Source organism: Crinia signifera, chromosome 5, assembly GCF_055691185.1.
Source record: "Crinia signifera chromosome 5, ASM5569118v1, whole genome shotgun sequence".
NCBI classification, from domain to species: Eukaryota; Metazoa; Chordata; class Amphibia; order Anura; family Myobatrachidae; genus Crinia; species Crinia signifera.
In genome coordinates, this window is record NC_139221.1 from 131,099,985 (window position 1) to 131,125,482 (window position 25,498).

Genomic DNA, 25,498 nt, shown 5'->3' on the forward strand with positions numbered 1-25,498 from the left:
CTTAAGGACTCCATCTTGAACTTTTTTACTATCAGAAATGAGTTCAGTCTCCTCAAATCTAGTATCATTCTCAAGCCTTCCAAGCCTTCCTGACTACAAATATTCTTGAATGCCAGCCTTGTGACTCTTCTTCCTTTGGCACCACCATTACTACATCTTTGACGATCATATCTTCCAGGTTGGAGAATAGAGCTGACTTTTCTACTGGATCCTGAGGAACAGGGGACTCAGTTTTGCAGTATCCTGGGATTTTTACAAATTCTATCTTGCATCCTAACGTGACTATCTCTAACACCCATCTGTCATTGACAGATCGAGACCAGACCTGCTCGTATTTTAGCAGTCTGCCGCCAACTGTCTTCCTGGTGTCATTGATTGGTTTGTCTGGAGGGGTAGCTTCCCCCTCTACCTCTTTGGCCATGATAAAAACTTTGGCTGCCTGCCCAGGATCTCCTGAAATTCCTACCCGGCCTGTAGGTCCTTGCTTCTTTGAAGTCACCTGAATGATATCTGATAGATCTGCCTTTCTTTGTTTTGTCCTGTGGAAGCCACACTGATTTCCCACCTGAAATATTTGTAATGATGTTGTCAAGTTTACTTCCAAACAAGTACTGTCCTTGAAACGGTAAGGAAATTAACTTTTGTTTAGACTGAGTGTCTGCTGCCCAGGGTTTTAGCCCATAGTGCCTTCCTTGCTACTGCTGTTGTTGCACTAGCCCTGGCCGCCAACTTCACTGCATCCAATGATGCGTCACAGAGAAATTTTACGGCAAGTTGAATATTCTGTATTACCTTTATGAGCTCTGACCTCTTAATGCCATCCAGGGTGTCAGACTCAAGGTCCTGACACCAGGATCGCAACACTCTGGCTGTGACTGCCATGGCCGATGATGCCTTAATGGCTGCTCGTGCGGTATTATGCAGTTTCCTCAGACTGACCTCAATCTTTCTCTCCATTGGGTCCTTAAAATTATTTGGGTCCTCCAATGGTAGAGTGGTTTTTCTTGAGACTCTAGCCACTGCCGCATCCACCTTTGGAGCCTCCTCCCAGTTACACACCTGCTCAGCATCAAAGGGATATATTTTAGTGACCCTGAGTGGTACAGCCACCTTTTTTGTCCAGATGTCGACACTCTTCCTCTACCAACTCCTTAAGGGGCCCATTTATCAACTAATATTTGCGGCTAAATCCCCGAAAACTGGTGGTTAACCGCAAATATTAAGTTTCACCTAAATGTATTAAAGGGGGACCGCAGCAGGAATCTCCGATCCCTGCTGCGATCCTCCCTGCAGCGCCGCCGGCCGCATCCCCCATAGGTTTTTATGGGGGATGCGAAGCTGCCCGATGTATGAACATCGGGCAGACCGACATCGCACCCCTGGGCTATCGCCATTCTGATATGGCGATAGCCCATTGTAGCCTATGGCTACACTTCACATTGCCCTAGCAGCAGTGCGGTCAGCAGGGTCGCGGGGGGTCAGTGAATAACCGCGCATGCACAGACCCCCCGGCTTCCGCTCCAGGCATCGCAGGGACGGGCTCCTTCCGGAGCCCTGTCCCTGCGCCTGCCAGATGATACATCCCAGCGGTATTGCAGGGTACTGCAATGCGATGTCGGGCGATGTCACCGCCCCGGCATCGCATTCCAATGAAAAATGCGCCCCTAAGAGTCTTAGAGAGGGGAAACACCTTGCCGCTTTTCTTTTTATCATGAAAGAGGAGGTCCTGCAACTTTTCCTCCTCCTTGGTTTCCTCCATATTAAGAGATTTATGTATAAGAGCCAACAAGTTCTCCAAAAGCACTGGATTGAAATCCAACTCTGCTTTATCCTGGCTAAGCTCTCTTTCCTCCAAATCATCCTCTCTTAAACAAGGTCCTTCCCCAGAATCTTCTGATCCCTCAGATAGGACTGCTCTACTTCTTTTAGAGGACATTATCTCTATGTCCTCCTTTGTAATGAATGTGTCCGCCAGTGCCGCTTTAAGCATGCTTACAAGCTCTGTCATCTGAGGCATCCCTTTCTGCTGATTAAGCTTACATTCCTCACAAGTAGAACCTGTGCATTTATCTGAGAGTGCCTTGTCGCAAAGATTGCATTTAGATGCATGATGTTTCTTATGCTTGGCCTTTACATCAGTCTTCCCTTTGCTGGTATCAGTTCTTTTTCTCCTTTTTTTCATATATGTTTCTGGCTTACCCTGATTTTCTCTGCTGTCTCTTATCCTCCTCCATTATGCTTTTTCCTGCTTAATAGCCTGAAGCTAGAAGCAATAATCTCAGTTAATAAACACATAATGGAACTCCTACAGCTAAAGCTGTTGCCGGAGTCTTACCAGGTCTGCTGATATCCAATATTATTCCAGTCCACAGTGCTACAACAGCCAAGGCTCCTGTCACCGGGACACTTTTTTCCCGGGTCCTTCGCTGATGTCAGAAGTCGGCTTCTAGCCCGGCACCTGCTTTATTGCACCCGAGACGCTTCTTGATGACGCGGGTGCGCATCACCAGCCCGAGTCTACTGGTCCGGCGCGTCCCACTGATGTCAGACACCACTGGATATCCCCGTGGCATGCTGCACCCAGTGGGCATCCGGCATCTTCCACAGCCTGCACATACCCCGGCCTGGGACTCCTTTATGTCAGGCCGCGTCCACTGGTCCGGCGTGCCCACTAAGGTCAAACGCCACCGGATACTCCCACGACATGTGGCCCCCAGTATGCGGACCAGATATTGTTGTGCAAAATCGCCCAGTATGTATGGACCTTTAGTACATCTAGGCCTAGATGTCACAAAAAATTACTCAGAATCAGCCCCTTATCTTTGTTGTCACAATGTATAGATTTGGGTCTCCTTTATCCAAAAACTTTTTGTTCACTGACACAGTGGGGTTTATTCTGTTTGGTACGGTGGGACCTTATACGGGCGGATCGTTTTTTTTTTTCCATCTGCCCATGCGTATCTTTCGCAATGCGCATGTGCCATGACCTCACACCGCTGACGGAGGGGTCTCTCCGTGTGAAAAAACCTGTCCGCAAGAACACGGTCATTGTGGGCATTTTTATGGGAGCAGCCAGAATAATGAGGAAAACTGGGCATAAACATGGACGTACACGGGGGTGTGCACACAAAATGCACGGTGCCACAACCGCCTCGATCGCCGAACGCACCGTGCATTTTGGCCCAAAAACAGGCGGACACCAAAGATAGCTCCAGACCACCCCTAGAGATACCGTATGAGAGCGGACGCCTGGGTCTGCTAATTAACACTGGTTACTAGTCAAACACATACACCTGAATGTAATAAGCAATGCTGCAGGCTATTAAGTGAAAACCATTATTTCACTACCTGCAAGCCACACACAGCCCTCAAACACATTGGAACCTTATCTCTCTACACTTCTCAACATGTAAAGGTTGGTTTAATTTTAGGTAATATTCATTCTAATACCTGGTTATATATGTCCAGGTAGTTATTTTATAACCATCTACACCCATTCAGAAAGTGTTTTTTTCTACTTTAAAAAGCAGGACACTCAATTCACAGGAGTCAACATGTGTCAACTTTTTCACTGTAACACAAACATACCAGTTTTTTATTATGAAAAAGACACAGAAACCACATCTAAGAGCAACAATGATGTTTTTGGACTCAATTTCTACTTGCAATTTTGGAGCAATGTCCAAAGGCCATGGCCACTATTTTGCACACAATCTGTTTTTTTCCCCAAGAACATACATTATGCACTTTCATATCTGCTATGAACTTTATGTATCACACTCTGTATGTAAGATGCCACCAAGCACATTATTGCAATCACATATCTCTAACAAAGGATCCCAACATCTGCCTATCGCACTCTAAAGTCTTATTTTGAACAATATTAGAACATGTTTGCATGTGGTGTACACTCAGATATACGGAAAGTGTCGGTGGGAAAACGGACGAGATCCGTCCATGCACTGTGGCGTACGCTCTGATGTACGGTGTGACGGACCGTACGTACGTTTCACCATACCAAACAGAATAACCCCTGTGACACATTTGCTTTCTGATAGTTCAGTGTGCACAAACTGTGTTTCATGTACCTAATAATAAAAAATGTTGCATAAAAGTACCTTAAGGCTAGGTGTATATGAATTGAAAAATGGGGGGGTTGGGTTTAGTCATTCACACAAGGATGCTATGGTATGTCTAGGACCCCTTTATGTATCCTTCCACTTTCAGATATTTATCTCTAGGACAGGGGTGTGCTACCTTCGGACATGAAAATTTGAACAAATCACAAAGAAGAAAGATATGTCCTTGTGTAGGTGCACCTCAGAAATATAAAAATTAACTTTTATTTAGACATCAATAAAAGGCTGCGAAAATATTAAAAACAACAATGGACATGCATAGGTGGGGTTCACACATTTAAAACTAAGGTGGCAGGCAGATGTTGCTATTATTACAATATATTTAATGTCTTGTGTGTGTCACTGATTGCACAGTGTGTAGGCTACCTAGATCCGTGCAGTAGTTGCAGTTCTACAATTCTCTGCAATTTCTGCTATCAGACCTTTATATCAGGTACCGGATAGGAGTGGGTCATGTGACCTCTTGTTGCTCCTTTATGTCTGAAACTCACTACACAACATGTGACCAGTCACAGCTGCTGCTATTGTGTTCAGAGGCACTTATGTATTAAAAGGTGCCCTGTGTATTTCACAATGTTTATAGCAGAATGACTGTTACAAGTCCCTCAGACGTGATTCTGGGTGTCCCGCTGCATCAATGCAACTGGGGATCACAACCCAGGGAGGGCATACACTCAATTAAGTGTGCTCACAGGGTGTGAGGTATGGTATTAAACACTATATTCACTTGAGCACAGTTGTAAGTGAGTCTGAGCCCTTACAAGGGCTTCGAGGACATCACGCTGTTAGGACACACAATCAAAATACATAGTATGAAAAATAAAGAAAAGAGCAACAATCTGCCTGCGCACCGCTAGCCAGCACGCGCTTCGCAGATTAGCTTCCTCAGGGCCAACCAGACTCTGCTCCTGTGCAGGTTTAAATATCAGGGGTAATCACATAGGATCACATATGCCAATCACATAGGATCAGATCGAAAAGGTTTAAGCCGGACGCGCCCCTGGAACATCACCTGGGGGCTGCTCTCCAATCAGGTAATGAACCGGCGATTATGCCTCTGGACAATGTCCGGAGGTAAGCGGCATGATTGCCATAGAAACCGGAGTTGGCGTGTATCGTGCACCCAGCGTCGGTGTTATAGTAACTTTCTCCGTATTTGCAGTCGTAGTATTGGGTTTTGTCACCGGGAGTGTTCTCATATCTACACCAACATACCCTGGGATAAATACCACTTCAAGATCAAATGTTAGATAAGGGGGTTCCCGTTAATTTTATCCACATTTGGCGCTTATATTGTGATGTTCTATAGGGGGAGTTCAAAGGCAAGGTAGGTACTCAGGAAGTGTCAATGAGAGCAAAGTCATTGTTCTTGAAGCGATGTGAAAGGTAGTGCTTAATGGTTTGTATCAAATGTGGGTCATGTGATTCACTAATTGAAACGTACCCCCTGCCATGAAATAGTCATGATAGGTAGTGCCAGACAATTTCATTGATATGGATGAAAAGAAGGATAGTATTGTGATTCAGTTTTGTTGTTCTCACTTTAACATAAATTATTTACTAAGCGCTAATTGCTGGGAGACAGTGTTGTGAGGTGAATAAATAATATAAATAAGCATGATTGGTACTGCGATAGTTTACTGTGCTGAGAAGTCCTAATGACATAATGTACTGCTATGTGCACAGTTATCGTGTACGTGAGGTGAATGCGAGATAGAAGAGTGATGTTGGTTGAGAAGTGAAAAAATTACATTCCATTTGCATCCTTGTTGGACCAGCGGGAATATATGAAAGTTTATATGTATATAGTACCCAGCTGACAAACCACAAAATGTGACAAAATAACACAACAAAAGCAAAATAAAATTTGTGTACATGCTCAAAACTCAAAATGACAAGGTGTGTCATCTATGAGGTGAAAAATGGGTGCTAATCTATCCTGGTGAACTTGTGATCTTGTACAACACTGTTCCTCGGTGTGACATAGTTATAATATGTATAAGATACATACAGTAGGTGTATATGATACATAATGCAAATCATGTCATTGGGTCTCCTTGGGCCACCCATTTGTGCTCTTCAATTGGGCGGCCAAAGGAGGTGAGTTGGGCTGCAAGCAGCTGGCAGGGAATGCCTGAAGCGTCACCTGATTTTTTGGAGCTTCCCGGCTGTTCTGGGAGGGTAGGCAATTATTCATTAAAGTGACTTTACTAGATATGTGTGCCGGACTCTTTTTTTTCCTCAGTTTTAGATCTAAATTTGGTTTTGCCAAAACCGCCCTTGCTGGTCATAGGGTCGACCACTATTGGTCGACAGGCCGTAGGTCGACATCTTAAAAAGGTTGACAAACATTAGGTGAAAAGGTCAACATGATTTTTTCAAGTTTTTGTGTCTATGTTGACTTACGTCGGTATGGACACCGTATCAGTGTACCACATCCCCTTGCATGGCTCGCATTGCTTCGGGCACGGTACCTTGCGATACTCTGCACACTTTTATATTCTCCCTCTATGTCTCTCCATGTCGACCTAAGCCATGTTGACCTTTTTAAGGTGTCGACCTATAGCCTGTCAACCAATAGTGGACGACCTATTGAGTGTCGTCCAATCGTCTGCATACCAGTTACATTAAGGGTCCGATTCAGACCTGCATGCACAGGTTCGAATTTGCCTCCTGTCTGATGTTGGGCCTACTGCGCATGCGCATTTTTATTACTGCACATGAATAGAGCCCTAAGTGACAGAGCAGCGGCACATTACTCCTTACACCACACAGTATTGCTTGTAGTCCTGGCACAGCACAAAGTAGGAACCCTCTCTATAAGGTACACCAATCCAGATATTCCCAACCTCCATCCTCCATTCACACTAACAATGCAGGTTTCAGTGATATCCATGCTAGAGCACAGGTGACTTAGGACAAGATTCAGACCTGTTCGCTAGGCTGCATATATGATCGGGCCAGTGCCTCCTGCATCCCCTCGATGGCATTCAAGGGGATGTGTATGCAAGCCTGGCGACAGGGGGGGTCAAAGGGGACAGCCACACATCCGTGCAGTCAGCCGCCCAGTACCCGATTGCTGTGGGCGACTTACACATAACCCCCCCCCTAACAAGAATATATGCGGCCGCGGTGCTGCAGACTCAGGAGGGGAAGCTTCCTGGGGATGCCTGTCAGAACATGCAGCTTCTGGCCGCCGCTTTACACACACTGACATGAGCGCCGCAGCAGCACGGGCTCATGTCAGTGTGTGTAAGGCGGCCGGGAGCTGCGTGTTTAAACAGGCTTCCCCAGGAAGCTTCCCCTCCCTAGTCTGCAGCGCAAGTATTCTTGTTGGGGGGGGGGGGGGTGGGAGGGGGTAGGGGGGTGGGTGTTATGTGTCAGCCGCCCACAGCAATCGAGTGCCGGGCGGCTGACTGCAGGGGGTGGGGGGGGCCTCAGAAATATCAATTTATGGGGGCCCCAAGATTTCTGTTGCCGGCCCTGTGTGTACGAGATAACAAAGACTCATTGGTTTATTTACTAAGATGGGAGTTCTATTTAATATTCGGAGGTTGCTATGGGCAACCAATCAGAATCTACTTATTTATTTAGCTCCTTAAAGAAAACTCTTGTTTCGCCCATAGCAACATCCCATCTTCAATAGAACTAGATCTTGGTAACTAAACCCCTCAGTCTTTGCTTTCACTGTGCAGCAGTTTTTTTCTGAAGCGGTCACTGCATAAGAAGTGGGAACCACTGGCCAATTCCAGGAAGGTATACTCAAGTTGAAGTGTCACATGTCCTGCACCTGCACCCACACCCATTATAAACATGCCTATATTCTGTCCTTCCTCTGGCCACTGCTCAGAGACAATGGGGCAGATTTAACAATGAGTGATATTCATGTTACTCAATAAAACCTTAAATGGTGCTCCAGCCAGTAAGCTTCTATCATTTTCAAAGCACATGAGAGGAGCTGATTGGTTGGAGCAATCAGATATATTTTGGGGTCTATGTTTTTTAGGCCTTTTTTTTTTTATTAAATCTTGTGGAAACTGCAGTTTGAATAGAAGATGTTACCAGCTGACAAGGCTGCTGCTGTTGTCCTCCATGGGCCTGAGAAGCATGTGATGAGGTCCACCAATCAGAGCCCAGCACAAGCCTCTCAGCCTCTGACCTATTGTGCAAAGTCTAATGGGATATTGACAACTCCCAGTAATGCACTGCACACTTGTGCAGTAAGTAGGGTTGCCACCTCAGGCATCTTTGATTCCTGGAGATTACGCCCCCCACACACACACACACACACACACACACACATACACCTTCACCTTCATGTGCGCGCGCTCCCGGAATAGTGGGCATGGTTTTGTAAACGGACGTGGCCTCTTCAGAAAAGTGGGCATGGCCTCTAATACAGACATGTATTGAAGTCCCTATTGTTACATTTAATAACACATTTCCCCTACTGACAACTCCTACACAGAGATACCTCATACATCCTCCCCTCACCCTGACACCAGTGGCAACAACTTCACAGCAACCTCCCCCACCGCCTCATTTCTCTAACATGCATATCTGCCCCAAACACTGACCGTCCACACACACAAATGCCCCCCCACCCCCCTCCACACTGGCCTCACCATTTCCTCAGCTGACAGCACAGACGGCAGAGGTCCCCTGGGACTGATACACAGTAGCAGCCGGCTTATCTTTTCTCTGAGGCTCAAATATGAGAGGAAGCGCTGCTACAGCATCCTAAGCTGTTGGCTGCACAGTGCTCCTCCGTCATCTCCCGTGGTCTAGTTGAAATATTTCTGGGGTGGGCAGCAACTCTCAAGTGCAGGAGACGCACTGTGCATGCCCTGTGGCCTTTCTGGTGCCTGGAGTTCATGCTCTGCTGCAACCACCCTTCCTACGCCCCTGACAGTGTGCACACTCAGTTGGGGAGGCTGTTGAGGCTTTCAAAGTCACCAACCAGAATCCGGAAGACTGCAAAAATGTCCTGGAGGGTTGCCACCAATTCAGGGAGAATCCTGGAGAGGTGGCAACCCTTGCAGTAAGTGTGCCTCGGCTCCTGATGCTTAGCGCCATTAATCATATATATATATATATATATATATATATATATATATATATATATCTCCTTTAGTAACATGGACACCATTTAAAATGAAACATCTATTAAATGACCAGTTTATTGAGACTATGGTTCCACATCATGACAAAACATTTTTTTTATAGATAGTTGGAAGGTACTCCACTCGTACCTAAGCATTTTCATCATTGTATTAGGGACACAATATTTCCTTCTGTAAGTTCTCCAAGTGAATGCTACAATCTACCCAAACTATATTATGTAACTCTTAAATGGTGTATGCCTTTAAAGGTTTTATGTTTGCTCTGTAACTAAGTTAATTGAATAGTTTTAAAAAATGAATCCATCTTACAAGCACCACATGATGTGAATTGTATCCATACATACGGAATTAATATGACATATGTTTGTTAATTGCTGTTGGTCTGCAGATGCATCTCCTGAGACATGTCATTCTGAACTCACCACTGAGAGAATAGTGACTGCAGTTCCTGCAAGCCTTGTGTTTTCCCATGAAGAACAATGTCGCGCTCCCAGAGAAGTGAGATCAATGACAGGATCCCACCTTCCCAGAGATCCTACAATGACAGGCCAAGAAGAGAGAGATCCAGTCACTCAAATGGAACTCAAGGAGGTTACCAACCTGAAAGAGAAAGGAGGGAGAGATCTCATGACAGGTACAGACTGCATGGAGTTCTTATACTGGTGTATTATACAGGCTTTATGTAACAGATGTATATGAAATGTATACAAGAATAAATACATGTTGTGGATTTTAATCAGATTCATTTAAAGGATTAGTAAATAGCAGTAAGGATTTTAGGTAGTATGAATGTAGGGTTTTTTTTTTTATTCCCCCCCCCCTCCCCCCCCTTATAGATTACCTTGTGCTAAAAGGTTATTTAAATAGTGGATTAATATTACAGATAGCTCACAGGGAGAGGCAGGATAGCTCATTCTAGGATTGATGTGAAGTTGCTTGCTCAGCAATATGACATATACATATAAGAGTATCTAGTCAGGCAATTGCAATGCACAGGACCACGCATGGCCATAGCTCAGGGGTATACACAGGGAGCAATCTAGTCAGATTGCTTAGAGAACATCTTAAAAATGTCCCGTGTGTATGCCCCAGAAAGTATTCAAATTTGAGTTGAGTAAAGTATAACCAAGCTGAACATTGTAGTTGGTGACAGTGTCATTACATTATAGACAATTCAGTATCTATAACTATTGTGTGACCACACCCCTTTCTTGTGGGACCATTATTCCATTATGTGAAGTAGGGCACAAATTGGCACCGGTATAGTCTCTGTGCCCAATTGGGAACGCGGGGGGGGGGGGGGGGGGGGGTGTCAGTGTTAGGGAAAAGGTGTTTAGGAGCTCCACCACCTCTTCAGGGCCACTTTAAGCCCTGCTGATAACTATATATAACTGTACTGTTTCTTCTGTATAGGTTGCCTTTGCAGGGGCAGCATTCCCGGCCTCCCACGGTTGCCTCTGGTCATAACTCAAGACACAGTAAAGCTTCGTTTTCACAACATGGTCCTATCACACACAGGGCTCACACAGAGGAGCAGACCTTCTCAGAAAAGTGCTCCAATCTCTGTTCAATAAGAGGTACTTTCTTATTCTTACACATGTAATTATTACATTCTATCAATGTCTGTCTGTCTGAAATAACAACAATAATATATCAAACAGAGAAGTATAATGACAACGGGGTAATGCACTTGACACTGACATTAATTCTAATGGTGACAGCCTGGTTGCAAAGTTGTCAGTATTGCTGAGCCATAGTGGACTGGCCAGCCAATTGTCTGTGTAAAGTTGTATGTTTACATAGACTTTTCTCTGAGAACTCTGATTTATTATTATTTTTTCTACATTCCAGAAACATAAATGCAGGTTAAATGGCTTCTAATAAAAGGAACCATATGTGTGAGTGCATGTGTGTCTGTGAGTGTGCGCATGTACAGTATGTGTGATAAGGTTTCCCAGAGGCGTTCTCCTACTACTTGAGACCAAAAACTTGGAATATGCATTTTCCTTGGTGCACTAGTCATTGTTGTCTGTCTAGACCTGGGGTAGCCAACCCTAGTCCTCGAGAGCTACCAACAGTGCATGTTTTGCAGGGCTAATTAGCTCCATCTGTGCATCTTTTAAAATGTGTCAGTAATTAATGAGTGCAGTTTTTACCCATACCCAGTAAAGGTAGTGTCTGTGGAGACTCTCCCTATGTTATAAATGGCCATGGCAGTATTTAAATGAGCTGTTACTAGGAAATGGACAGAGATATTTCCAGGTGTAACATATTTTATACGCCGAATTAGAGAACATGTGTAAAATACTACCTATGCAGACTTACACAGAATTATTTTTGAAAATCTACCAGAGAGCGTCCACAAATAGTAAATGTTTGAAATTGGGGATTAGTGGGGAGATCTGGTCCACTTGTTTGGGGATGCCCGGTGGAGTTTCGCTTTTGGAAAAGCGTGGAGGGGTTTATAAAAATCTATATAGATAGCCCATTCTGCCGTAAATTGAAAATTACTATTTTTAGTAAAAGATCCCCTGGTATGGGAAGAAGTGGTTGGGGATATAGGGAAAAATTTATGATAGCTATGTCGGCGATTGCAAAATGTGGATACAGCCATAGGTGCCGATTTATGTTTTTGCTGGTGGGTGCTCAAGCCAAAAATATAGAGGAGTGGCTTCATGGGGAAGGGGTGTGGCCACAAAATAATACCAATTTATATTACGGAGCACATTTGTCTCCAATATTCAAATTACGGCAAAAGAGTTCCACATACATAAATGCCCCAACAGTGCAGGTACATAAATATCCCTACAGTGCAGGTACATAAATGCCCCCACAGTGCAGGTACATAAATGCCCCCACAGTGCAGGTACATAAATGCCCCCACAGTGCAGGTACTCCGCGGACAGAATACACTCTTCCCGGCATACTATTTCCCAGGTAACGGGTCCGGCAATGTGGGTGCTGCAGCCGCAAATAAGCTAGTTAATTAGCAAGTTAATATGGCGGCACAGCAGCGGGACTCGGGCCCGTGGGTGCTCATCAATTTCCGTGGGTGCTCGGGCACTTGACCACAGAATCTGCACCTACTGTATGGATACAGCCACAAACACCAGTTATGAAAAGGTTTTTGGATAAATTATATTATACATTTTTATTGGAATGGGTGGAGGCCTCCATGCACAAAGCAGATTACCAGGAAAATACTCTTTGAAATTTGGGGTAGATCTATAAAGACCTTATCTCCCCCCCCCCCCCCCCCAATTCAAGGGAAGATTAAGTTTTTTTTTCGTACCAATTGAATTGAAGCCAAATGAGGCAGGAGTAGGAAATTAAGTGTAGATCTGGGTTGAACTTGAAGAGTTTGTATATGGAATAAATATCAGAAATTTAGGAGGCGAATTGGGGGTCTTGCCATGCCCTGAATAAAAGGGGGAAAGTTTATATGTAAAGCTCGTATAGGAATTATTGAATATAATACAACGTATTAACGGCTGTTTAGTGCACCTTGGTGCACCTTTAGTGCACTTTAGTGTACGTGATTTTTATATGTCACTGTTTTCCTTTTTATATGAATGTGTAATTGTTGTTTTGTGTATTGAGGAAAATTTTGGGAAAAAAGAAAAGAAGGGGAATTTTTTTTTTCTGTTACTATGATCTAGTCCAGGGCTGGGCAACACCGGCCCTCCAGATGTTGATGAACTACACATCCCAGCATGCCTTGCATCAGTTTCAGCATGGCCACATAGCAAAACTAATGCAAAGCATCCTGGGATGTGTAGTTCATCAACATCTGGAGGGCCGGTGTTGCCCAGCCCTGATCTAGTCTTTTCATTGGTCTGGGCAGTCAAACTTCTCCTGGTCAGGGCTGCAATAATTGGAGCAGATTGTCATTATGTTAACATACATCACCAGATTTTTTTTTTCCACCAGACCGATTGGACAGATAAATTAGGTGTGTACTAGCTTTACTGCTTGGCTCAGGGTCGTAATAACTAGGGAAACAGACAGCAGTCCTGTGATGGGGCACTGGGGCAGATGATTAACCCTTTGCAGTCCAAATTTGTCTTTGCAATTCATACAGTTTGGTTTAAAAGTTTCAATTAATTGTAATCTTTTTTGTATTAAAAAATGGTCTACATTGGATGTTGAATGAAGTTAATGTTCTTATTTTAAAGTGGCTCACCATTGGATCTGCTACTAGCACTAGGGCTGTTGAGCCTGACTCTGAAAGGGTTAAGCCTTAAAAAGAAATAAACATCAGGGTGATAAATAGTGATAAATGTCCAGCCAATCATCTCTTAACTGTCTTTTTTTAAACACAGCCTATAACATGACAGTAGGAGCTGATTGGCAGGACATTCATTCACTCTTTATCACCCTTGCCTTTATGTCTTTTTAAGTCTTAATACCGTACATCTGCCCCACTGTGATTTACTGACTGTAAGTATTGTGCCTATGACTGTGTTTGTGGTTCCCTTAGAGGGGATTTAATAATTTTAGTTAGTGCTTAGACCGGCTAGGACAGGCTAGCATTTGTTATGTTTTATGTACTGCACAATAAAATTGTCCAAAGTTAGATTGTATAAAAACTCTGGACTGGTGTGCTGTTTTTCTGGCTGCTGTGTGTTTGGAGGTGCCTTCTAACCTATGAGAGGAGTCCCCTACCCTGATATCCTCATTTAATCAGTGGCGTAACTATAGCTCCGCAGCCCCCGCGGTGGCGCAGAGAAATTGGGGGCACCGCCGGGGGGGGGGGGGGGGCTGCGGGGCTATAGTTACCCGCGGTCTGCGTCTCGCCCGGCTCTCTGCAGGGACCTGCCTGACCGTCACGGTCCCGGCCGGCTCCTGCTGCAATGAAAACTGACAATTAGAAAATGGCTGCCCCCATACTGCAGACAGTTTTCTGTCTGCAGTATGGGGGCAGCCATTTTCTAAGAGTCAGTTTTCAGTGTAGCAGCAGTAGCCGGGACCATGACGGTCAGGCAGGTCCCGACAGAGAGCCGGGCGAGACGCAGACCGCGGTTAAGAAGGGGGGGCAGGTTAGGTGTGTGCGGGGGTGGGGCGCTAAATAGTTAGTTACGCCCCTGCATTTAATTGCACATTCTCATGCATGCATTGCTTTATATTAACCTCTATAATATGATTAATGACACAGTAAGAAGGCTGGGCATATACTTATCTCATTACAAATCCTAAAGATATAGGGCGGGATGTGCTAGGGGAAAATGCGATAAAAGACCCGTTTTTCGGGGGTTTTACCGCATTTTTAAATGTACTAAGACCCGGCCGCCCCGTCTTCGCCGGGCATGGTATCGCCAACATTTGGTGGACAAAGCCTATAGAAGCCTATGGCTTCTATTGCTGCAGACCACAGACGCTGACCCCACTCCCCATCCTCCATCAAACTCCTCCTCCACTAGCAGCATGTCACAGCCTGATGTCCTTTCAGCTGCAAGGGAAAGGAGGAGGCGCTGGGGTTGTGACGGAGACCCCCCACACACCATATCACAGGCATCACGGGGGCCTCCGTCACCGCTTTGTGATGCTAGCCTCATATGTTGGTACATATGCACTAGCATCGCTGCAGCGGCGTGGCAATGTATTTTAATACATCCGGCCTATAATATGGAAATGGAAAAAACTCAAAATTATAATTTTAAAATGCTACAAATGATTTATTCTGTCTACAACTATTGGTCTTTGTTAGTCCAGCTGACTGAGTGAAATCATATTTAAGGTCTCCAGGGTGATATTTTCGGAAAATGCATAGTTGCCCATTACCCTGTGTAACACATTACATATGTAAAAAACTTCAGTTTTCTCATAATTAAAAGCACAGAGAATTATAAAAAAAGTATATAATTTAGGTTTGTATTGGTATAGTGGTGCTGTAGATATACCGCAGAGAATACACGCTAACAGGCTGAATACAGACCATTGTGCAAACAATGGAAAACACACTTAGTTTATTAGGAAAATCTGGGACCACACATTTTCTTAGTTATTAGCAACTTTCTAAAACAAAACAAAAAAATAGATTTTATGTCCTTGTTCTTCTCTCTAGTTAAATGCTGAAATGTATATGGCCAGAGTATTAGGGAGCTAGTAATAGGCTAGTGTTGAATCAAGGTAGAGTTATTAAAGTAACTTCAGTACTTATGTATTATCTGGGCTCCCATGTTAAATGCACCCCATTTTTTCATACCCCTACTATCCAACTACGCATGGAGTTGATTTTATATAGTGTGGCGAGCCCCGCGAGGGGACACGGTCTCATAAGAAAAACGGGAGCCCAGATATTACATAAGTACCGTAACTTCTATAACCCCCCATCCACTACTGAGACTTCTCCAAAGGGAAAGGTCGCAGACGATCCCCCTTGAACCACCCGGAAAGGTCGTCAGGATCTATTGCATCAAGTCTATTTGCATGCAATATATCGCATGCGACCCCAATGCCCAACTACAGGATCCAATGGATCCTTGGTACAGCACTGAAAACCTCCAGCTGTGATCCGATGTGCATGGAATTGCGCATCGGATCAGAATCACGTGCTAGTTGGGCCATTTTCATCTGACTCCTCGGCCTGATGCTTAAGAATCGGTTAAAAGGAATTTTTAAAGGAATATGGACATAGGAGTATGGAGACCCATTTCCAGCAACTATCACTCCAGTGATCTAATCGTACATTGTGTTTGCTAATCACCTTTGGATAATGGATAATTAGAAAACCCTTGTGCAAATATACAGATGAAAATGGGTTTGGTTGTTATAGAAGCTAAAAAACTGGCCATCATTTGAGCTAGATGAGTATCCGGAGCATCACATTTGTGGGCTCAAATATACTCTCAAAATGGCCAGGAAAAAAGAGAACTTTCCTGTGAAACTCGACAGTTTATTCTTGTTCTTTGAAATGAAGGCTATTCCATGTGAGATAATGCTAAGAAACTGAATATTTCCTAAATGGTGTGTACTACTCCCTTCAGAGAACAGTACAAACAGGCTCTAACCAGAGTAGAAAGAGAAGTGGGATGCCTTGGTGTACAACTGGGCAAGAAGACAAGTACATTAGAGTCTCTAGTTTGAGAAATAAATGCCTTGCAGGTCTTCAACTGGCAACTTAATTTAATGGTACCCGCAAAACTCAAGTGTCAACATCTACAGTGAAGAGGTGACTCCGGGATGCTGGTTTTCTAGGCAGAGTGACAAAGAAAAAGCCATATCTGAGACTGCCCAGTAAAAGGAAAAGATTAATATGGGCAAAAAAAAACAGACATTGAACAGCGAAAGATTGGAAAAAAGTGTTATTGAAGTTTGAGGTGTTTGGATCACACAGAAGAACATTTGTGAAATGCTGAACATGTAAAAAGATGCTGGAAGAATGCGTGATGCCATCTGTCAAGCATGGTGGATGTAATGTTATTGTCTGGGGCTGCTTTGGTGCTGGTAAAGTGGGAGATTTGTACAAGGTAAAAGGGATTTTTAATAAGGAAGGCTTATTAAGGCTGACAATGCCATGCCATACCCTGTGGACAGCGTTTGATTGCAGCTAATTTCCTTTTTCAGCAGGACAATGACTCAAAGCACACCTCCAAATTATGCAAGAAATATTTAGGGAAGAAGCAGGCAGCTGGTATTCTGTCTGTAATGGAGTGGCCAGTGCAGTCACAAGATTTCAACCCTATTCAGCTGTTGTGGGAGCAGCTTGACCGTATGTTATGCAAGAAGTGCCCATCAAGCCAATCCAACTTGTGGGAAGTGCTTCAAGAAGCGTGGGGTGAAATTTCTTCAGATTACCTCAACAAGTTAACAGCTAGAATACCAAAAGGCCTGCAATGGTGCAATTGCTGCAAAGGGAGCATTCTTTGATGAAAGCAAAGTTTGTAGGACAAAATTATTATAAAATCATTATTTCTAACCTTGACAATGTCTTAACTATATGTTCTCTTCATTTTGCAACTTTTTTGATAAAGAAGTTATTTTTCATTTAAACACTAAATTGTCTGGGTGACCCCAAACGTTTAAACGATAGTGTACTTTTTTAAGGTTCAAACTTTTTTGTCCATTGTGTAAAACTGAACAGTGAAAATAGCCTGATCAAACCTGTTTAACAACTATTTGCTTTCAGTTACTATGTGTAAGCTGTTTAAGTTGGTTATAAAGATTGCTGTTACAGAAGTTAACTGTTGCGATGATAGTCTGGTAACTGTATTATAGGCAAGAGAATAGCCTTTTGACTAATACATATTTTTGCATTGTGGGATTATTTTAAACCAGTTTAGTCACATTGGTTATTTTTGTTGTACACCATTTCCAAACTAGAATTTATTTATTTATTTATTTATTTATTACCAGTTATTTATATAGCGCACACATATTCTGAAGTACTTTACAGAGAATATTTCAACATTCACATCAGTCCCTGCCCCAGTGGAGTTTACAATCTAGCAAGGTATTCAAAAAAGAATATAATCAGGTGCTAGGACAGGGATTGGGTTTCTAGGGAAACAGCTGCTCAAAAAGGGGGGGGGGGGGTAGTCAGTCCCCACCAAAACAAAAGATACACACAATCTAGCAAAAGCATGTGAGCGGCACTGCTACATAAAAATGTAATACTACCGCAAGTGTTGAATAGTATATTCAATCTTTACTAGATACCACCAGGGCTGGTGCAACATGCGGGAGTGCCCTAGACGGGGGGGGTGGGTTTCACCCCGGCGCTCACCCACCACGGGAGGAGGGGTCAATGCCGCCGCCGCCACTTTTCTCCACGTGGGAGAGATGAGATGCCGCAGCTGTGGGCGGGCAGGGGGGGGTGACATGCCGCAGCTCTGGGCGGACAGGGGGGGGGGAATTACATGCCGCAGCTGCAGGTGGGCAGGGGGGGTGACATGCCGCAGCTCCGGGCGGACAGGGGGGGGGGGGAAATGACATGCCGCAGCTCCGGGCGGGGGGAGGGGGTGACATGCCGCAGCTCCGGGCGGGCAGGGGGGGGTCAGTGGTGTGCGGGCAGCGCCATCCAGAAGCGGTGGTATGGCTGACTCACCTGCCCCAGTGAGTCCCAGGCTCCCAGCTGCTTTCTCCCCTCGAGAAAGGGGCTAGCAGCTCACCACCGCCCTCCAGTGGCCGGCACCCTAGGCAAATGCCTAAAGCTGCCTAGTGGTGGCACCGGCCCTGGATACCACAGTTTAGGGCCAAGGTGGGAATCAAACTCATGACTTCATTGCTGTGAGGCAGTAATGCTAACCATTACACCATCCGTACTGCCCTAGTAGAAGCCCAAGTGTTCCCATCTCCATAACAGTAGCAGTTTCCGGGGAAACCCACCCCATGTTTGATTCTCTCCTCACTTATTCAAGTTATCATATTTTTTTCTCCCATGATGCATCACTCCCTTGGAACCTATTATTTGACTGCACAGACAGAAACATGCTCACAAGGCTTCAAATACGATTAACGGTGTTTTGTATTTATGAAAGACTACTTTCTGGTTATTAGGTACTTATGCTGTGTACAATATCTATATTTTGGAATTTCCAAGGCAGACACTTCCTCATTGCTAAATCCCCCAAACACAGCAAACACTCTTCCTCCTCAATAATTAAAAAAATCTAAACAAAGTACAATCCACTCCTATTAAATTCACCAGAGAATGACTGCCCCTTCTAAAAGATCAAGCTTCAAAAGTGATAAACAGCCAGCCAATCAGCTCCTACCTGTCATGTCACAGGCTGTGTTTGAAAAATAACTGGTAGTAGCTGATTGGCTGGCTGTTTTTCACTCTCCACTTTATCACTTTTTGAAGCTTGATACATCTGGCCCTAAGCCACTCACTGTAGAAGAAAATAAAGATTCTTCCCGGAGTATATTCATAAGGCAAAAGAGACTGTCACAAGCCATTATCCAGGAGCTTGATCAGGACACAGCTTAATGGTCTATATACTAAACCGTGAAGAGAGTTAAAATACCAACCAATCAGATCCTATCATTTATCAATACAGCCTGTAACACTGCAGTTAGCAGCAGTGGCTGGTGCCTTATCTTGTCCACTGTGTCTATACTCCAAGGCTTAGTACATAGAACCCTTAATTAGCTAGTATCATGCCTCCTGCCATAATGGCTACCACCTTTTAATCAAAGGTACTTATGTTCTGTCTGTTGCCTTAGGAGGGAGCAGTGCGGTGGGGGTCTGGGCCTCTGGGGTTATGGTGAAACAAGGTTGGTGATTAAAGGTTCTGGCATAGAGATGGTGCCTCCTTCCCCAGTTTTACACAACTGCAATTCTCAACATACTGAAGTGCTGTGGGGGAATCAGAGCCACGATGAGATGATTCAGCCTAAATCCTGTCATCAAGCTACCCCAAACACTCACTGGGGAAGGGAGTGTCAGTGTGTGGCTGACAGTGACTTTACAGGAGAGTGGGCAATTAGGGTTAATTTAAAAGTAACTCACTCTATTGCAAAGTGTAGGGAGTGGCAGCCCTGCACCTCTTGCTCCAGAAACATCTCTGAACATGCCATGTAGTTTGTTCAGGCATAAAACTTATTACCAACTTCCTTGTAGGTCCTAAATAAGATATATTATACTCAGAGCTGGATTAACAATGGGCCTGATGGAGCTACAGCTCCAGGCCCACTCTACAAAATACATTTTGTAACTGAGGGCCAGGGCTTTCCAACGAGCCCAGCGCCGCATCGCTAGCCCCCCGAGAACCGGAGATACCTCCAAGCAAAGCTGCAATGTTTTCCCCATAGGATAACATGGGACCCACTTATTCCAACCCTCACCCGGTTTCAACGGCTGCCAGTTCCCCCTCCGGCATCACAGAAGCTCGAGGTTGATGTCAGTCTAACCCAGATTACTGGTATTTCAATCTGATACCAGGGTGGTCCATATGGGTTCATTTGTTCCAGAGATATTGTGGGTAAACCAATTTTACCAATTGGCTGTTCATGTTGTTTGAGGGCAGATTTCTCTGGAACCAAACGGCCCAGTTCACGGGACCAAAATCATTCGAAGCCCACTCAAAAGTTCTTCAATATGATACTGGTCTCGTGTAAATGGGTCAGTTGGTTCCGAAGACATAGCTGGTTGGTTAAAGGAGGGTGGTTTTCTCTCCCCCTCACACCAGAAAAAGCAGGGACTAGGTTGGTGTAAAAGGGGCCAGCCTAGAAATGTCCCTGCATTATCCTGGGACCATATTCCTGGGTAAATCCCTGCATTTTCTGGTGTGAAAGGGGTGTTATTTCAAATAGCCGGGGCCTGCAGTGCTCTGAATACCTAATTTATATACAGTATGTATCTAGAAGATATATAAAGAGAGCGCACTAGTGAACTTAATTTAAATTTAAATAATGAATTTATTATTAGGATGCACAGATAGTGATCACAATATACAGTTAATAAAATAATATACACATAAAAAACCTCTACAGGTATTAAAACTTATATTGCAAATAATTCATAGCAATCTGTACCTATTATAAAGTACTTAACCCCTATCTTACTTAATTAGCTCAGGGTCCAATAATGTGAACCTACTGATGGAAAAAAATGTCCAGAGATTGCAATCTAGAATAACTTCCCAGGTACAATTTATAGTCATATATTGCAGACTCAATTTGTGTCCATTCAACAGGATGTATATATATTTGGATAGAATGTGTCCAAATGGACTAGGGAAGTTCTATTTGCTGCCTCCTGATATGCTTGGCAACCTCCGTATTAGGTAGTCTATTGGGGCTTATCCCGATATAATTTTAAGGTGTCCACACACCGGGAGATATTGAGTAATTTCTGTGACAGTATTCACCCGGGCAACAACCAGAAGCTTGTCGGGTCCTGGCGGAGATTTTAACAGTGCTGTAGAAACCCAGTGTTTGGGGCAGCAGATGTCGTCCTGGGTGTCACTTGTCTACAGTCTAGCAGGTACCGGAACAGTAGATGAAATCAATCCACAAGCAGTCAGCGCCGTGCGTCTCACGGGCTGTTTGTTACTTGCAGCTCTCAGCTCCGTGCATCTCACACCTGACGTAGGCTGAGTAGGCTTTCACAGAGAATGTTTCCGATGTAGCCGTGTACCAAACCACCGTCCCGGTCGCTCTTCTGGCGAGTGTAGAATACGGGGGGGGGACCCGGTTGCACTGCTGTTAGAATCTCACAGCTCCACGTCACCACCAGCGTGGTTCACCTGCTGATTGCTAGGTGGACACGGCACCAAGTCCTGCTGTTTGCAAGCGGCAATGTTGTGAGATATTTTAGAAGATATTTCTCCCATTCTCATCACCAGCATAGGAGGCGCAAACACCGTCTGGACAATAAGGGGGACACTTATGTAGCTCTTGACGCGTTTCTCTGCCTTTTAGTGTGGCAGTTTCATCAGAAGATTCCTTACTCAAGCAAGGAAATCCTTTTTAATGGTCCTTTTAACCAATGGCACATTTCTTTCAATCAGGGTCAAACACCTGTAGTAATTAGAAAGACCTTCCCACCGATCTCTACACACACAAATATACAACCTCTAAAATATGTTGAAATGGCAAGTTTCAAGCAACAGTGTGAAATATACAATATATAAGGAAGAAGTCTCCCAGCTCAGTTATTTCATATATCAAAATCAAGACATAAGTGAGGAATATTGGACTAATTTCTCCAGAAAACTAGACAAATCACAAACATGGAGTGGTGAAGAGACTATAAGTAGCATATAAGAAACACTATAGCTCTGTAAGGCTCTTGTGGCGTGCTCCACAGAGCCACTGTCACACAACACACAGGGTACCCAGTTCAAATCCGCACACACATATATATATATATATACATATATATATATATATATATATATATATATGTATACTTAGTAGAGTTTTTTTATAAATATAGTTTTAACTATATGTTTTTAGCTTAATAGATATTTTATTTAACAGGTTTTTTTTACTTCACCACCTCTCATCCCCGTACTTTTTCCTTTTTCTTTATTTATTATCTATTTCTCAGCAGTATCGTTTTTTCCATATATGTGTATACAAAAAATATACACACACATACCTACATATTTCAAAAAGGAAAAAGAAGGGGAAGAGAGAGGAAAAGAAAGGAGAGAAATATACATTTTATTTAATATTATTTACTCATATGATTATAGTCAGACCATTTAGACAACCAATTACTAAATATTAATTGGCTTAGAGAGGGATATATCCTAATTTCCTTTTAGGTATAAATAATCTACACAAAAAAAAGAAGGAAAAGAGAAGAAATGTACAGAGATATAATCACAGAACCTATCCAGACATACGGATTTGCATAGACTTGGAGAAATAATATCTGTCCTCATAACAAAACAAGCCCCAAAATTACCCACGACAACACCAATCATAGTATAGACTAGTCCATTCAAGATCCTAAGCAATTAAGTTCAATTGATTTGTACTCTGAATACACCTGCTCTCTGCCCGGCTGTCAATGGCTGTCACTTTTGCCCGGTCACGGCTGTCCCCAGTTACAGAGAGCATGAATTCCCCCTTGGCAATGAGCATGTAATCCCACGTAGCAACGAGCATGGAACCCCTGGCAATGAGCATGTAGGTAAGCAGCACTTATGTAGCATCATTTTTAATAGGCATTATGGTGTTTGGCATAATACGTAATGGACATAATGGTGTGTGGCTTAACATGTAATGGGCATTGTGGTGTAAATTTTTAATGTATGCCTTTGGCACGCAATGTCCCTGTTTGTTAAGCATATTGTGAATTTTTGCTCAATTCATTTGGTATGGTGTGTATTTTGGCTAAATCCATGTGGCAAAATGTGATTTTGGCCTTAATCTGTATGGCATAACATGAATTTTGACTAAATCCGTGTGCCATAGTGTGAATTTTGGCTCAGTCAGTGTGAATTTTCCCGCATTCCATGTAGCATAATGTGTAAGAGGCAAGTACAGTATAAGGGAGTTATTATTGTGTTGCATGATTTGTATAAGGGGTATATGGTGTGGTAAACTTAGGTGACCACATAAAAGGTGCTGAAATGTTGTCTACCAAGCTTTGGCTTTCAGAATTTTTTTGTTTTGACTAGAGTGCCACCTCATTCCGCAAGTATCTAAGGACATCGGTATCCTGTGGGCGCACCTTTGGAGGGCACCCGCCAATATATCTCCCTGCATTTTTCCTATGCCAGCCCTCTGCCTTTTCCAGGCATATATAAGAAGGTGAAAGTATTTATAAAAATACAGTCACACCCATGAGCAGACCACCCAAACAGAACACTGGTCACGCCTCCCACATTATTAGGTGCTGGCCACAACCCCTATTATTGCGCATAATAGGCCCTAGATAATTTTCAGCTCCAGGCCCATTTAGACCTTAATCTGGCACTGGTTATACTGTCCACTTGTCCCCTTTATCTGGGTTCAGCAGAAGGTTTAGGTATGGCAAAACACATTTCTAAATATAAAATTTGAAGAAACAAGTGGACTGTCCTAGTAAAATTGGGACACATGGGATCACACATCATAGGATCAGTCAGTGCTCGGATAAAGTGTGGCTAAAAGTGGGGGTCAGACTTATGCATGAGTTGTGCATCATTGCAGAGGGGGTATGGCCAGGCATCACAAGGCGACACAGGCCCCTAGAGTCACCCAATCACCAGGTCCACAGCCCTGTGTGTGATTGTGTGTATACACAGGGGTTTGGATCAAAGGGTTGATTATGTTTGCTGTCTCAATACACGTTTTGCTGTGTTAAAAAGAATCTTCGAGTGCTGCCTGATCATTTATTTATATACAGGGCCGGCGCCACCACCAGGCAGCATTAGGCATTTGCCTAGGGCGCCGGCCACTGGAGGGCGGTATTGAGCAGCAGAAAACTAGCAGCAGCGACAAAGCTCCAGAGGAGAGCAGGAAGAAAGAAGGAGTTGGGAACAGGTGAGTGACCGAGCTGCCCCCCCCCCCCTTCCACCTGGAGCCCATCCCCCAGTGCTGGTCATTTGCAGCGGTGGGGGTAGAGCCCGCAGCAACCCTCCTGGAGCCCATATGGAGCCGCATCTCTAAGCCCTCCGCAGCATCTCCCGCCACCAACCCTCCCCCCCATGGAGCGCAGCAGCTGTAGCCGTATCTCCTATCTCCCCTCCCGTGGAGCGCAGTGGTGGAGGCGGCTGCATCACCCCTCGCCGCCCGTGGAGTGTGTGAGCGCCGGGGCGCCAGTCCGCCCCTGCCTGGGGCACTCCGGTGCCTCGCACCAGCCCTGTGTATATATATATATATATATATATATATATATATATATATATACGTATAGCAGGGCCGGGCACAACCTCCGGGTGCAGTTGCTCAGTCGGGTGCCCTCGTCAGGGTAGATACACACTTTTGTAGGGATGGACGCGGCACTCCAGGCTTTTGTAAACAGCAAAATTTCTTTATTCGAGTGAACAAGTAACGTTTCAATGCAACAGCAGGAGTCTGATGATAATGCTGTTGCATTGAAACGTTACTTGTTCACTCGAATAAAGAAATTTTGCTGTTTACAAAAGCCTGGAGGGCCGCGTCCATCCCTACAAAAGTGTATATGTATATTGTTGTCCAGTTGACAGGGCATATGGCGCCTTGAAAACGATACTATATGTATTGAAACGTTGGCATGTTTGATCCTGTGCACCTGTATTGTGCTTCATTCTACTAAATATTACTGCAAAATCCCCCTGGAGTGACGCGTCTTCTTTGGATTCCTTATATATATATATATATATATATATATATATATATATATATATATATATATATATATATATATATATATATATATATATATATATATATTATACATAAAAGCCATATTTTTAGATAACTAAATATCCAGTAATTCATTGGAAGTTTTATTTTAGAAACCTTATTTCACTCTCAGGTGGTCCAAACAACTACCAACAATTATTGCAATAGTTCACTGCATTAATTACTACCAGTTGATTACTGTATTAAACTAAAGGATTCACCTTCATGTGATTTTATATGTATTATAAGTGTAATATACGTGTTAAAGCACGGAGACCTTTTTCAACCCCTTATATAGATTGATTCATTGCCCCTGATGAAGTGGCAATGCACCGAAATGCGTCGAGCCGTGGATTTATACAACATGTGGCATATGAGAACATGAAAATGCTTATGAATTCCTATATGCTGGAAAACTCTCAATAAATGTTCATTTGTTTTTAACTACCATTCGATTTATTGTATGTA

At 43.8% G+C, this 25,498-nt stretch overlaps 1 protein-coding gene across 2 annotated transcripts in view; it reads left to right on the forward strand.

Moving 5' to 3' along the window:
* LOC146080594 (MARVEL domain-containing protein 3-like) overlaps positions 1–25,498 on the forward strand; it is a 38,269-nt gene that overhangs the window by 8,983 nt on the left and 3,788 nt on the right. For both annotated transcript variants that reach the window (XM_083188048.1, XM_083188047.1), the window contains 2 exons: positions 9,651–9,896; positions 10,676–10,839. In XM_083188048.1, coding sequence (XP_083044174.1) covers positions 9,742–9,896; positions 10,676–10,839 — 319 coding nt within the window. In that variant the 5' untranslated portion in view covers positions 9,651–9,741. The remainder of the gene's footprint in view (positions 1–9,650; positions 9,897–10,675; positions 10,840–25,498) is intronic.